Genomic DNA, 15617 nt, shown 5'->3' on the forward strand with positions numbered 1-15617 from the left:
GTTCATGTTATTCATACATAGTACAGATAAAATTGACTTGATGGAAAAAGCATAATTTTCTTTTTGTTTAGGATGCTGGTTTCTAAATATAGCCAACTTCCACGAATTTGAGCAAACTGAGATGATTATATTTTCAAATTGGTAAGCTGTTCCATATGGATGAAGGAAGCAGTTAATTTACCAGGATTTCTCTGCAGGTCTGCTGCCCTAGTTTTCTCTCTTTGGCCCCTCTATAGACCAACAACTGGGTTACAAATTTACAACTTACCACTTTAATAAATGACTAAGACAGTACTGAACACAGAGCAAATGCCAAATAAATAATTGCTGTTTGATAAAAATGGTTCTTATCAGCAAGGCCAGTATTTGTACGTAAAAGAAGGCTTCCAAGGGGCTTAAATATAGTTTGCTCTCCTAAATGAGTTAAACATACCCACAGAAATCATGTTGACACTACCCACTTGCTTAGCAAAGATAAACATTAGCCCTAGTCCAGTCTGAATTATTTTAATTTCAAAATTTTGGCATTAGAATGAAGGCAGCTCCACAGTATTTCAAAAAATATATATTTTGGTATAAATAAGTTACGGACTCACTCTCACACTACTACCTATTTCAGGATGTTGGGGGAGGTGTCGTGGGTTGTGGAGGATTCTTCATTGGAGGGACATCTTCATTTCAGGGTGATCACAGTCCAGTAAGCACATTAGCAAATTGAATGGAAGGAAGCAAGACCCACACTATCCTGGCATGAAACTACTGACTGTGTCCTTTTTATCAGAGATCATCTATTCTCTTCCAACAGTATTGGAAACAGTCTTCACTGGTGTTGTTATAAATTGCTCATTAATCAAGATGGATTTATTGAGCATCCATCGTGTGCAAAGCCTGCACTAAGGGATTCAAAATAACAGGTTGCCTAGTTACCATAAAATGGAAAAATTCCCCTGTGATGGTTAAAATTAAATGAAAGGCGGATAAGAAAACATTATCTTTGATGGCATCTGACTATTTCATAGAGGCTTTTTCTGCCATTACAGCCATTTTTCCTTAAAGAGAATAGTCATTCATTCATTCACTCACTTAATTATTCATTCATTTATGCAATTGAGTCCCCACTGTGACTATGTAAGATCCTTTGCTTGTTGCAGTAAGGGAAACAAACGTGATTCAATCTTGGCTGCATGAGCACGAATCTTAGCAAATTCACCAAGCAAGGACTGGGCTTCTGCTGATCTTTAATGCACCTAGTTCAAGAGCATTTGTTATTTCATATGAAATATGTAGTCTTTGAGGCATTAGTAAATAAGATGCTTCTTGCAAAGAATATCATTCATTTGCTGGTTGAACTGTAAAATCTTGTTAAATATAGGTTTACTAATAAGTTGCTTTCATATTTAAATTAAACCAGTGAACGTGATAGATTTTTTAATTTTGGATGAGATCTACTTGGTACTGGCTTAGCTGGTTAATAAATAGAAAAGATCACAGACAGGGAACTAATTTGCATACTTAACTGTGATTTTCTGTGAAAGTGCATATTCTGTATCCTTGAATGACACTGTCAGTCACAATCAAGTCCCTCAAGTGCCGAGCCTCTGAAATGAGCAGAACAGGCAGTGTCTGGCCTCAGAGGCCCAGGATCCTCCCTTCTATGATCGAATGTGTGCCCTCAGTTATAGTCCCTGCAATCACTCCTTAGGGATATTGCAACAAAGCACTACAATCTGGGTGTCCTAAACAATGAAATGTATTGTCTCACAGTCTGGAGGAGAGACATCTGGAATCAAGGTTGGTTTCTTCTGGGGCCATGAAGAAAGGATCTATTTTGAGCCTCTCTGACTTGTGGATGGCCATCTTCTTCCTCTGTCTCTTCACATCATCTTTCCTCTGCATTCTCTCTCCGTATCTAAATTTCCTCCTTCTTATAAGGACACTAGTCATGCTGGATGAGGGCCCACCTAATGACTTCATTTTAACTCCATTACTTCTATAGACTCTATCTCCAAATTCTCCAAGTAAGGTTACATTCTGATGTACTAGTGATTAAAAGCCCAAAAGGAGAGGCAGGGCCTGATTCAACACATTACAATCTCTTTAAAGACCTAGTCATCCCTCCATCTCTCAGTCTCTTCAGGAAAGCTTCCGAGTGCAATTCCTGTATGTATAGAAATCCTCAATTTATCTGTAAACTGAAGCCATGTAATCAGCACAGTTAACCAAAAACTATAAAATGCACTCCCCTAGAATATGATTATTTAGCTTCCTTGGCTACTTATTTCCTAGATGGCAGAATTTTCAAAGGAAGAAGGGATAACCTCCACTCCTTCATATCCCTCCTCTTTGTTCCTCCTTCCTCTCCTTGCTGGCATTGTCGTTGTACTGCCCATCATCTCTCTCTCTCTCTCTCCCTCTTTTGGCTGAGACTGAACACTGATTTGCTAACTAATCGTCCTGTCTCAAGCCCTATCTCTGTCCAATGTATTCTTCATATTGCTTCCAGAGAGACTGTTCTAAAAACAAATATCCATGACATCATGGATATCCCTGCTTAAAGCGTCAGGTGAAATCCAAACTTCTGCATGTCATCTCTTGTTCTTTTATGCATCTTTCCTTAGTAGTATTCTCTGCCTTAACCATTGGTCATATCTCTGAACGCACTGTGCTCTTCCATGCCTCTGGATCCATGCACACGTCTCTCATTCACCCACACACCATACACTTTCCGTTCATGTATCTAATTCTCTTTTTTTTTTTTTTAATTTTTATTTACTTATGATAGTCACAGAGAGAGAGAGAGAGGTGCAGAGACACAGGCAGAGGGAGAAGCAGGCTCCATGCACCAGGAGCCCGATGTGGGATTCGATCCCGGGTCTCCAGGATCGTGCCCTGGGCCAAAGGCAGGCGCCAAACCGCTGCGCCACCCAGGGATCCCTGTATCTAATTCTCTTTCTTTGAGGCTCAGGTCGGGCAGTACCCCCTCCAGTAAGCTTTCACTCAGTCTTTCCCCTTCTACCCTCCTAGAAGACCTTATGCTCACCTCTCTCATTGCACTTATGACCCTTAATTTTAACACATTCTAAGCTTCTAAACATCAGGACTTTCACTGGTTCTTCAGCAACATTTAGCACAATGCCCAAAATACCGTAAGTACCCCATAAGAGTTTGTTGAGTGGATGAGGAACTGTAAGGTAGCTGTCTACCCAGTTTAATTCGAGGGCTTCTAAAAGACTCATGTACACCAAGAGATGTCTCCACATCAGGAAGTCCTACCTTTAGTCAGTAAAGGACTTGGTAACAAAGGGAAAACATGAGTAGACTCCACAGAGGTCAGTAACTGAATTCATTAGCTTAGTTAGTTGGCCCTGAGGGGAAAAGGCAAAGCTAGGTATGAGTCACAAGGGACCAGGCATAGCAGAGTGAAACCTGGAAGGAATTGGATCCATGCAAAACCTACAGGTTAATGGAATCAACAAAGGAAAATGACACAGTTTCCGTCCTCATCCAAACTAAAGACAGTGATATTGATGTGCTCTTCCACCTGCTAGGTTGATTATGGAGAGGAATCCTGTGGGGTTCACTTGATAAAGTTCCATCTCGAATTAGAACAGAAACTGCTCTGACTTGTATTCATCCCTATCATTAAAAAGAAAAATTCTTCCATTTAAGTTCTGGACTCCCTCACCCCCAAAATTCACAATCATGGTAAAAAATGCAGACTACCAATCATTATGATTAAACCTGGGTCAACAGAGCAAACTGGCTTCTTTTATCTAAATCTAGGTGATTGAACACGATGAGGGAAAATCATATATCCATGCAAATTAACTCTTATCCTACCTGAAAAAGAATAACAGCAATAAACAACTCAGGTATATATGGGAGTTTGTATTTTCCAAAAGAGGCTACAAGTATATCTTCTTATAACATGACTTCAGTAAGCCTTTCTCTAAAGGGGAGAGGTGATTAAATCTCCGTCACTCAAACATAGGTAGGCTCTTGACTACCACAGAACTGATGTTGCCTTCTGAGTTGTCATAAAAGGAAATACAGCGTCTGTCTCACTTCTCTTATGATGGTTACTTTTGGAACACTGTCACTTACCATGAGGATAAGTAGGCCATGCCAGCCACATGAATAAGAATCAATATTGAGAATGGGATCTTTCCACATCTCCTTGAAGCTGTCCTAGGTGGTATCACTTGAGGCAGAAAGAAGCTGGCCCCACAAATAAGTCTCCTCAAATTACGGATTTATAAACAAAATAAATGACTATTTTTTTTAAAACTCACTAAGTAGGAAGGTAGTTTGTTATGCACTCATCAGTGACCAGAATAGATTCTGATATTTGGAAATGGGGTGTTGCCATAACAAAAATCTAAAACATATGGCATGAGCTTTGTGACTGGGCAACAGACAGAAGCTGGAAGGGTCTCAGGGTGAGTGACTGTGGAAGCCATCAGGGTCAAGGAGAGGATTCTTGTAAGCCCACAGAACCAGGAGAAAGCTGTTGGTAAAGGCTTAAAGGAGAGTGAATGCAATCAGGAGCTAAAAAGCAAGGAGTCATTTGTGTTGTAGCAGTGTAAAGTTTGGCAACATTGACATCTGCAGTAACACAGAAAATAGAAAATGAACCACATGAACTCTATGATCTAAGGATGTTTCCAAGAAGAATATTTAAAGAGCAACCCAGCTTCATCTGGCTGCCTATGGTAATATGCGAGCCAAGAGAGAAGTGAAGAATGACCTATCAAATAAACACAAAGGAGCCAGGCATTTCTGGGTGCAAAAACAAAACCATTTCTTATTTGCAGCTGCTCCAAATGGCACACAATTTTCAAATGAAGAAGGCCGATGACCAAATCTGGGTGGGATACAACATCATTTGTCGAGGCCTAAGGAAGCTATCTGGTGGTACTGTATGGAATCTCACTTCCAAAAAAAGCCAGACGAAAGACCCTCAAAGCATTTTTTTAAGGACATGAGTCACAGATTCTCCCTGTTGAACAATAGGGTTCCTAAGAATCTCAAGGACATTATCTCACAGAAGTCTCAAAAGGAGCCCAAAGCAGAGAGGAGCTTATCTGAAACATAAGCTTTTGTCTAATGGAGTGGAATATTAATTGGAACACAAAAAGTTCACAAAGCTTTAAAAGAAGTTATATCAGCCTGAACTAGAAGAACAGAAACATAAATTGGAAAGAGCTCTTTTGACTCCTAATCTTTAACAGACAGAAAGCAAGAAAGAAGGATACTCAGCTATAAACACAGGCTACTTTTTTATGGAAAATAATGATGTAGATAGTTGGACCAAGTGCCACAGAGAATAATTCCTAGGCCATAAGACTGAATCCTAATCAAGGAGCTGTACGTGGTTACATTCAGAATTGTCAAAGGCTAGTGGCCACCATGTGCCTTGTTTTCCCTGTGGGGAAATGGGCATGGCAGCTGTGGTTCTCCACGCCTGACTCACTATTATATGTTGGGTGCGTGGGAGAAGAAGCTGATAATTTGTGTAGTTCTAGGTCATCACTGCCAAGAGCAAAGGCAGTCAAGAATCTGCACCATCAGAACTACCCCAGGGAAATTCATGCACACCTGAACCTAGACTTGGAGCTCATGCTTTAATAGGCTGATGATTGGAAGTCCTGAAGAAGAAAACAAGCATAATTTGCTTAGGAAAAGGAATAGGAAAAGAATATAAATTATTGTGCCCAACGGGCAGACAGTGGAAGTCTGTCTCTTCCAAAAATGGCAGCAAAGGTATCTCCCATATTTTCTTACAAAGTAACTGTGACACTCCTTCCAGTAGGAAGTGGGGCTCATGGTCTCCCCCCTTGAATCTGAGTAGACATGGAACTATAGTAGAAGTATGGTCTGTGACTTCTAAGGCTAGGTAATAAAAATGATACAGCTTCCGCTGGTTCTTTTCAGATGCTTGCTCTCACAGTCTAGTCATGAGAGAAAAAATGGTCTCCAGGTCATAAGCCCAGCCAACCTCTGAGCTATCACCAACTCACCAGCCATGTAATCGGCCATCTTGAAAACGGGTCCTTTCTCCCCTAGTTGAGCAGCCTTGGCTCATGCCAAGTGGCACAGACTGGCTGTCCCTGTCCAATGAACTTGGCCAAACTTGCAGATCTGTGAACAAACTAAATGACTGATGTTTCTCTAGGACAGTAAGTTTTGAGGTGGCTTGTTAAATAGCAATAGATAATGGACACAGATAATCTCAATCAGGAAGTCCTTCCCACGCTCCCAGGTGACATTAAATGTTCCTTTTTTTTTCTATTCCCAAAGCACTTTGTATAACATTGCCTTAACATTTATTATACTCTTAGAATTAGCTATTCATTTGTCAACCTCCACGTGACTGCAAGAACAAGCCTTTTGCCTTTTGGAAAATTAGCTCCTCAAATATATTACTGTTGCCTCGTTCTCTTGCTCCTCTCCTTCTGAAGCTTTAAATAGACATTTCAGAATTTCTCAGTATATCCTCCAAGTCTCTTAGCTTCGCTTTCATGTTTTTCATTTTTGTCTCTCCATGCAACATCCTGTTAAACTTCTTCTGCCCTAATTTTCAAGCTCACTAAATCTCTGTTCAGTTGAATTTAATCTGCCATTCTACTTATCTACTGTGTTTTAAATTTGAGGTAGTTTTTCTCTGTGTGTATGTGTGTGTTTATAATAGCACCATCATGTTTTAGCCTCCCTCTGATAATTCCAATATTTGAAGTCTTTTCATGTGTGGATCTGTTCTTTCTTGTTCCTGTGATTCTGATTTCAGAGTTTCTTTCCTTATAGACCTGTTATACACTGCAAATAATTTTAATCAGAAAAGTATTTATAGAGATTATTTGGGCCCTAGAAAAACAGTATATTCTTCTCAAGAGGAATTACATTTGTTTCTGCTTGATTGATACCTGAGGGTATTACTTTAAACTAAGTTCATGGATTAACATTTTTTGTACCATTTAAGTGATAGAAATTTTGGGTACAAATCTGTGTGAGGACCAGTTTGTGGTAGTAATACCTCAGGAATTTCCTTCCTTCTTCTCATGACAAATCCCTTTCCTTGGGTGGGTGTTATGGGGCAGAATTATTTCTAATTACTGTGAAGTGAGTTCCTGGAGTTCCAGCTCTATGGAGGAAGAATTTCCTATTAAAGTCGCACAGAGATTTTTTTTTCTGTACATAAACCTTAAGGTTTATGAGGCCTTAAGCACCAGAGTTCAATAGGAGATTCAGAAAGTTCTCTCAGGACAAAAGTCTTTAGTATCCACCAACTTCCTACCTTCACCAATGTTTGGCTTGATTATATCTTACTAACCTACTGACTCCAAAAAGGTTCCTATAAAGAAGATGTGGTTTATGTATACAATGGAATATTACTCAGCCATTAGAAACGACAAATACCCACCATTTGCTTCAATGTGGATGGAACTGGAGGGTATTATGCTGAGTGAAGTAAGTCAGTCGGAGAAGGACAAACAGTGTATGTTCTCATTCATTTGGGGAATATAAATAATAGTGAAAGGGAATATAAAGGAAAGGAGAAGAAATGTGTGGGAAATATCAGAAAGGGAGACAGAAGATAAAGACTCCTAACTCTGGGAAACGAACTAGGGGTGGTGGAAGGGGAGGAGGGTGGGAGGTGGGGATGAGTGGGTGACAGGCACTGAGGGGGGCACTTGATGGGATGAGCACTGGGTGTTATTCTGTATGTTGGTAAATTGAACACCAATAAAAAATTAATTTATTAAAAAAATAAAATGGTGCAGGAATAAATAAATAAATAAATAGTTCCTAATTCAAATGTTATTCAATTTATATAATTTTCCTATCACCTTTTTAATGCTTTTCAGAAGTATTTCTACTCTATTTTCAGCCAGAATATTTATTTGTCAGCAGGAGAAGCCTAATCAGCCTTGTTACCTGGATGTGTGTCTTTTTCATCCCTGTATCTTCAGCATACAGAACACTGCCTGGTACATGAAGGAACTCAATTAGCTTTTGTCTGTTTAATGAATAAATACCTATGTTCCTTGACTCTTTCATTCCTGCCTCCACCACCTCCAACACACCCCTCTTCCCTATGCCCTAATTAAAGCTCTTTTACATTTTCATTCACGCCTTACATTTTCCTTTATAAACCAAGCTTTCCCCCTGACTTGCCCAGCATTTCCTGGTTACCCCTCCCATGGAAGAGTTTTCATTCCTACCAACTGCTGTAGCTGGGGATCAGCACTGTCTTCACGCTCCGTGACTGCTTCTCATCACCCACTATTCCAAATCTGCTGCTCTTCTGAAGATGATGCTATCCTATTATAACATTCTTTTTCTGGTGTTATTGCTACCATATGTGGACTTCCAGTCATACCTTCACGTCTCTTGAGAATTTTGGCATGTGGTTCATGATTTCAACTATATTTCATCCCTACATATAATTCAGCATAACAGAGTATTTTAATTTAAGGGTAAAGACAACCCAAGTGCAAGTCTATCCCTTATTAACACAGAACTGTGGGAGGTTACCTAATATTTCAGTGTCATGGTTTCTTCATCTGTAAAGTGATAATAATGATATTCTCACCCTATAGTGTCATAAGAATTATATTAAATAAGGTATATAAAGCACTCAGAACAGCATCTGGTACTTAGTAAATGCTCAATGAATTTCAAGTATTTTCTCTATCATGCTATTACCTTATCCCAAAGATTTTCCTCCTGCATGCTTATGATTCATACAACACTCTCTCCTCAATGCTGCTCAAAAACCTATTTGTCCACTACTATAAAATTTCTCAGCTTATTATCTAAAGTAGCATTTTTGAATTTTACTTTAACCTTCCTCAAGATCTACCCCTTCTTTTCAGCCACTGGCTTTTTCTCTTAACCAAGGAATTTAATCCATTTGGAACAACATATTTCAGAATTTCTCTATATTCATAACCATGCTCTATCTTCTCCTCTCTCTGGGAGAAGCAATATCTGTGTTTTGTTAGTCTCCTTCAGTCTTCCCCACTCATTCTATTCTTTCTTGTTATTTTTTATCTTTTATCTCTTGGTCTCCATCAGCAAATTCCTTTAACCTCTAAACTTGGCCAAGGCGTACTTATCCCAAAATAAACTAGCTATTTCTCCCTTGTATCTCTTTCTTCTCATATTACTATCATATGTCTACTTCTAATCTTCTCAAAAGGGTAACATGTACTTTCCACTCCCATTTTCCAGTATCATACTATTAACTTCCAGAAATCTGGTTTTATCTCAACACTTTTAAAATTTACTTTTCAAAATTAAACAGCAATTGGGTTATCAAACCTAAAATGCCTCTTTAGAGTTTCTCTTATAACTCCTTTGCAGCACTGAATATGTTGACAACCCACTTGAAAGGTTCCTCCATCATTAGATTTCATGTTACTATCCTGCATTCTTCCTTAGATGCAGTGGTGAAGTAACGAAAAGCAGATATGGTGATAGTCAAACACTTATGTTCAAGAAAGGCCCCCTCATGTACTGATTTTAAATAAGACACTTAGCTCCAATTTCCTTATCAGTAAAATGTGCATAATATTTACTTGCCCTGTGCACTAATTTATAATGCAAATAAAATTGTAGATCTGAAAATACCATAAAAGGCATAAAATATACAAAGTACCTGAGTACATCTCAATAATCTGCAAGCAGGATACAGAAAAATATATTAAAAGACCTTGCTACCAAATCTGCCATTAAGTTCTAAAGGACCCCAAGGTTTTATTTTTAAAAGGACCTCAAGCTTTGTGTTTGACCTAGAGGTTTTTCACTATTGCAAGGTTTCAAAGTACCTTCACCACAGTAGCATCACTCCTTGAGAGCTCTTGTCAAGAAGTTAAGAGATGCTATCTCAAAAACTCTGACCTACCTGGACTCACTTCAAAATGCAAAAAATGTAAGTTTGACTATACTGAAGTACTTTCATGTTCAAAATATTGTGGAAAATCAAAATATTAATGATATATCTTCACATATACAAGCATGCATATTAAATTGGTCCAATTTTAAGAAATATTACCAGTTCTAAAAAATTTTTTAAATTTAAAAATTAAACAAACAAACAAAAAAGAAATATTACCAGTTCTTGGAGAAGGGGCCCTTGCAATTTCTAAGGAGCAAGGTTTTTTTGTAACAGCTATGTCCGTGAGATCACATAGAAAGTTCTCATTTTCTGAAGGAAATGTATCCAGAGAAGCAGATGGTACAATTTCCATAGTGTAATTCCTCTTCTTTGGATAGGACTCCTGAAAGGAAGGAGAAAAAATAAAAATAGCTTTGTGATAAAGACACAGCTTGTTTGATTTATAAAAACTAGAAAAGATAATCAGATTCATCAGTTCTTCCAAAAGTGATTAAGAGGTGCTGATTCATCTGTTTGAATAAGTTATGCCATCATATAACCCAATATCATCACTGATCTTTTTGGAAGGGTCCTGACAGTTTGGTTCCCCTGAATCTATCACAGATGTAGTAAAGTTCATGATCTCTTGTCATGATCTCTTTTTGCAGTATATGATGATTTTCTAGTTGTGTCATAAACTGCTGTTTAGCTAATCAACAGTCATTCCCAAGACTCTACTCCCTTGTCTGCTTCCTAGAGATAGCCAGAGCCATATGACTCAATTTTGGCCAGTTGGATTGAAGAGAGGCTTCTGGGAAAATATTTGTCTTCAGAGAAAAGAAACGCAATAAGGTTCTTATACAGATTCGCCATCCTCAGGTTCCTCTCTCTGGGTGCAGTCTTAATATCTGCAGGTAGGATGGGCATGTTTGTTAACTTAAGGCAATAAGATTAAGATCAAAAGGGTAACAGGCTAATAATGGCAACAGAACAATGAAAAGAACCTGGGACCTTGATGATGTTACTGAGTTACTGAGAGAACCCCAGGACTAGTTACTCCAGACTTTTTTTTTTAAGATTTTATTTATTTATTTTAGAGAGAGAGCATGAGCAAGGGGAGAGGCAGAGGGAGAACAAGAAGCAGACTCTGCACTGAGCCATTAGCCAGAGTTGGGGCTCCCTGGATCACAGGACTCTGAGACCATGACCTGAGCTGAAGGCAGACACTTAACCCACTGAGACACCAGGGCGCCCCAACTAGGCTTCTTAAGTACAAATGTTCTTAATTGTTTGAGCCATTGCTAACATTTTGTTTTGTTTTTGTTTTTTGTCATTTAGAGGTAAAAGTATTTCCACATAACACACTAGTATTTTGTAGGGGGAACACTGCTAACTAATATACTAAGGTTTCTCTTTCCAGGTTAGGATAAAATTAAGGTTCAAGTCAATACTACTGATTCTTTGATATATTCTAAAAGTAAGGATTCATTTTACTTCACAAGATCTTAATTTCTTATACAAGCATTAATTAGTCAACAAATATTTATTGGGCACCTATCATATATACTTAGGACTATGCTAAGTGCTAGAGATTTTTAAACACTAGAAAGATATAATCCTTATGGGATGCCTGGGTAACTCTGTGGTTGAGCATCTGCCTTCGGCTCTGGGAGTGACCCTGGGGTCTTGGGATCGAGTCCCACATTGGGCTCCTGCTTCTCCCTCTTTCTATGTCTCTGCCTTCTCTCTGTCTCTCTCATGAATAAATAAATAAAATCTTAAAAAAAAAGATATAATCCTTGTCCTCAGAAAATCCATAGATTATTAGGGAAGATAAATATATCTGCATAATGAATTTCACAATTAATCATTCCTTTTGGTATTTTTTACCTTTACAAAGCATAATTCACTATCAAAAGAAAAAGACAAATAAAAAAAATAAACTCTTTTCAAAAAATCTTCCAAGATATGTCCAAGGGTCAATAAAGATTTAGTATGAGCTCCTAGTTTATCTATAGTGATATTTACAGTACTGTAGAGTAAGTATTCAAGGTCATTGTAATTGCTTTCAGACCATACCAGACCCTCACACATCAAAGAATCAATTAGGTTCACTCTACCCTATTGAAAGCAGGAAATTGGGAGTAATTTATTTTTAACAACAAAGGATGACAAAGGAGAAAGCATCCAAACAAAAGCAATCAAGATGGCATATGATTTAAAAACCATGTCACAGATGAAATGATGAAAGGACCTACAGTATTCTAACCTGGAGAAGCCTTACAGCAACATAACAGTTTTCTCAATATATTTGAATGGCTATCCCTAAAGAGCTGTCCTATGAAGCAGGGAAAGAGGAAAAGCTGCTGTGGTAGATTTACTCCAAAGTTCTTAAAGGCAGAATAAAGACCAATGTTTATAAGTCAAAAGGGCGAATTTGAATCAATACAAAAAACAAAAACAAAAACAAAAACCAATGTTTAATGAATTCATTATATTGGTTGTCTTCTAAATAAAAATGTACTAATGTAGCAATAGCTGAGAAATACACTAGAAAGCAACAGAAGAAACTCCTCATTACTGAAAATCTTTCAGAAGAACTATCGATAAAATTATCTACAAGACACATTGTAAAGTGGATGTAACAGATGACTATAAACTCTATGAGGCTGGAATTTGTCTTGTTCACCACTCTATCCCCAGAATCTCATACAAGTCCTGCCATGTAGTAGGTGCTTAATAAATGTTTATTGATCAACTGAACATTCTCTAATGTCCTTGTTAACAAATTCTAACTACCAGTTAGGGAAATAATTATGCTTTGTTCAGATATAAATTACTTTGCTTAGGTTGGTTATTATTACTATTTACAGGTATTCCTTACTGTTTTGCATATCAAAAGTGAAAAAAATTGGGATTATGACAATAAGATTATAAAGAATCCTGAAAAAAGTCTCTAGTTTAAGCCCTAGTTTATCCTAAAATCAGAATAACCTGTTAATCAGAACAACCTATTCTTTATGGATTTGGTTAGATTGGAATTACACTCTGTAAAAAAATACAAAGACTAAATGGCCTTGAAAAATACTCTCAAATTTAACCACACAGGATGTTACTTTGCTGTCCCCTTAAAAATGAAGTATATTGCTTATAACAGAAATATTAGAAAATATAAAGAAAGAAAAAAATCCATGAAAATGCTGCATGCTCAGATAACTAATAGTAACATTTTGGTGCATATCCTCCCAGATTGCTTCCCTCTGTAAATGTGTATGTGGACATGTGGGTGTGTGCAAGGGAAAGAAAAATATATTTTAAACAACAGTGAAGTGCACCCTCTTCTGCTTCTGAAGAAAGCGTCATTACTTCTAATTGGAAAAGTCTACAGTACGCTGTCTCCTTATGGAAAGTGAAGCCTCAAGGGAAGAAGATGTTGAAACAAAGATAGCAAAACTATGCTTTTTTATTCAAAAATTTCATATTGTCCAAAAAAAAAGCACACTCAACAAAATATCTGACTAGTATCCCTCATAAGAGGATGGGTATGTGATGGAATAAAATAATAAAATTTATGCATGCCCACTAATCAGTTTAGAACATTACCATTGAAACCCACCCCTTTCCACCTGTGATCCCCCTTCCAGACCCTTCCTTCCCCTCCCCAACCAGGGCTAATTCCTGTTCTGAACTTCGTATTTGTAATTCCTTGGATTGTTGTTGAAATTTAATTATATATGTGCCAATAAATAAATAGTTTTGTACCATATGTTTTTGAATTTCATAAGAATAGTATAAGATATTCTTGCTCTTCTATGACTTTTTCAATCAAAATTATGTTTCTGAGTTTCATTTATTTTCAATGTGGTTGGTATAGGAGTTCACTGTATAGGTATACAATAATTCATTTACAGATTCTCCTGACAGTGGACTTTTAAACATTTCCTAGGTATTTTGTATTAAGAACAACTTGCTATTAACATTGATGAACAAGTCTTTTGATACAAGTGACTAGGGTATGGTACTTATTCTAAGTAGTCATGGGGCAGAGAGTCAAGAATAGACACAAAGTGAGAAAAATGAATGAAATCGAAAGTCCTACACATACAGGAGTTGCAGCAAGAGGTGATCATGAGAACCAAGGCTAGATTTCCTGTGGATTCTATAGATATCTTGAGGACATTGCATTTTCCCACCCAAAGTGGGATGAAGGGATTTAACATAAATCTTTAAAAAAAAAAAAAAAGATTTTACTTACTCATGAGAGACACAGAGAGAGAGGCAGAGACAAAGGCAAAGGGAGAAGCAGGCTTCCTGCAGGGAGCCCGATGTGAGACTTAATCCCCGGTCCAGGGATCATGGCCTGAGCCAAGGCAGATGCTCAACCGCTGAGCCACCCAGGCATCCCTAATATAAATCTTATATGAAGATATTACATATACATATGCATATGTATATGTAAGGCTTTATAATCTTTTTTAGGCTTTATAATCTAAGATAAATTTACTTCTAATAATGTATTGTGAATGAGTTTCAATGACAAATCAGTGTCTACATGATAAATTTAAGGTTAAGTTTCAATATACACATGGTCATGATTTATTTAGTGAATCCTATCATTTTGAAATTTCAATGTTTTGCTTTTAAGGGAACATTCTTATGCATAGACCTTTGTTTACATGTTTGACTATTTCTTTTGAAGTAGAATTCCTGGTATTTTGAGATGGATTACATTGAATGTGTATATTGCTTTGGGTAGCATAGAGATTTTTAACAATAGTTATTCTTCCAATCCATGAGCATGGAATGTTTTTCCATTTCTTTGTGTCTTTCTCAATTTCTCTCATAAGTGTTTTATACTTTTCAGAGTACAGATCCTTTACCTCTTTGGTTAGATTTATTACTAGGTATCTTATGATTTTTGGTGCAATTGTAAATGGGATCAATTCCTTAATTTGTCTTTCAGTATGTAGAAATGCAACTGATTAATGTGCATTGGTTTTATATCCTGCCACTGAATTCCTACATGAGTTCTAGCAATTTTTGGGTGAAGTCCATCTGCAAAGAGTGAGAGTTTGACTTCTTTGCTGACCTGGATGCTTTTTATTTCTTTTTGTTGTCTGATTGCTGAGGCTAGGACTTCTAGTACTATGTTGAACAACAGTGGTGAGCGTGGACATCTCTGTTGTGTTCCCTCAGGGGAAAGTTCTCAGTTTTTCCCTGTTGAGAATGATACTCACTGTGAGCTTTTCATATATGGCTTTTACGATATTGAAGTTTGCTCTCTTTATCCCCACACTGCAGAGAGTTTTAATCAAGAAAGGATGTTGTCTTTTGTCAAATGGTTTTTCTGTATCACTCTGGAAAACAGTATGGAGGTTCCTCAAAAAGTTAAAGATAGAGCTATCCTACAACCCAGCAATTGCACTACTAGGTATTTACACAAAGGATCCAAACATAGTGGTCCAAAAGGGCACATGCACCCCAATGTTTATGCTAGCAGTATCCACAATAGCCAAAATATAGAAAGAGCCCAGATGTCCACTGACAGATGAATAAAGAAAATGTGACACACACACACAATGGAATATTACTCAGTCATCAAAAGATGAAATCTTACCAAATGGTAAGAGATCCCAACAATGAGGTTGGAACTAGAGGATATTATGCTAAGTGAAATAAGTCAGTCAGAGAAAGGTAATCATCATATGATCTCACTCATTTGTGAACAAGACAGAGG

General features: G+C 37.5%; 1 protein-coding gene across 14 annotated transcripts in view; it reads right to left on the reverse strand.

Moving 5' to 3' along the window:
* The window catches only part of ANKS1B (ankyrin repeat and sterile alpha motif domain containing 1B), a 1050493-nt gene that overhangs the window by 642626 nt on the left and 392250 nt on the right, over positions 1–15617 (reverse strand). For all 14 annotated transcript variants that reach the window (XR_013350846.1, XM_077845971.1, XM_077845965.1 and 11 more), the window contains exon 10: positions 10118–10283. Coding sequence is in view for 13 of the 14 variants with exons in the window: in XM_077845971.1 (XP_077702097.1) it covers positions 10118–10283 (166 nt within the window). In the remaining variant the exon portion in view is untranslated. The remainder of the gene's footprint in view (positions 1–10117; positions 10284–15617) is intronic.

This window comes from Canis aureus, chromosome 13, assembly GCF_053574225.1.
Source record: "Canis aureus isolate CA01 chromosome 13, VMU_Caureus_v.1.0, whole genome shotgun sequence".
Lineage (NCBI taxonomy): Eukaryota > Metazoa > Chordata > Mammalia > Carnivora > Canidae > Canis > Canis aureus.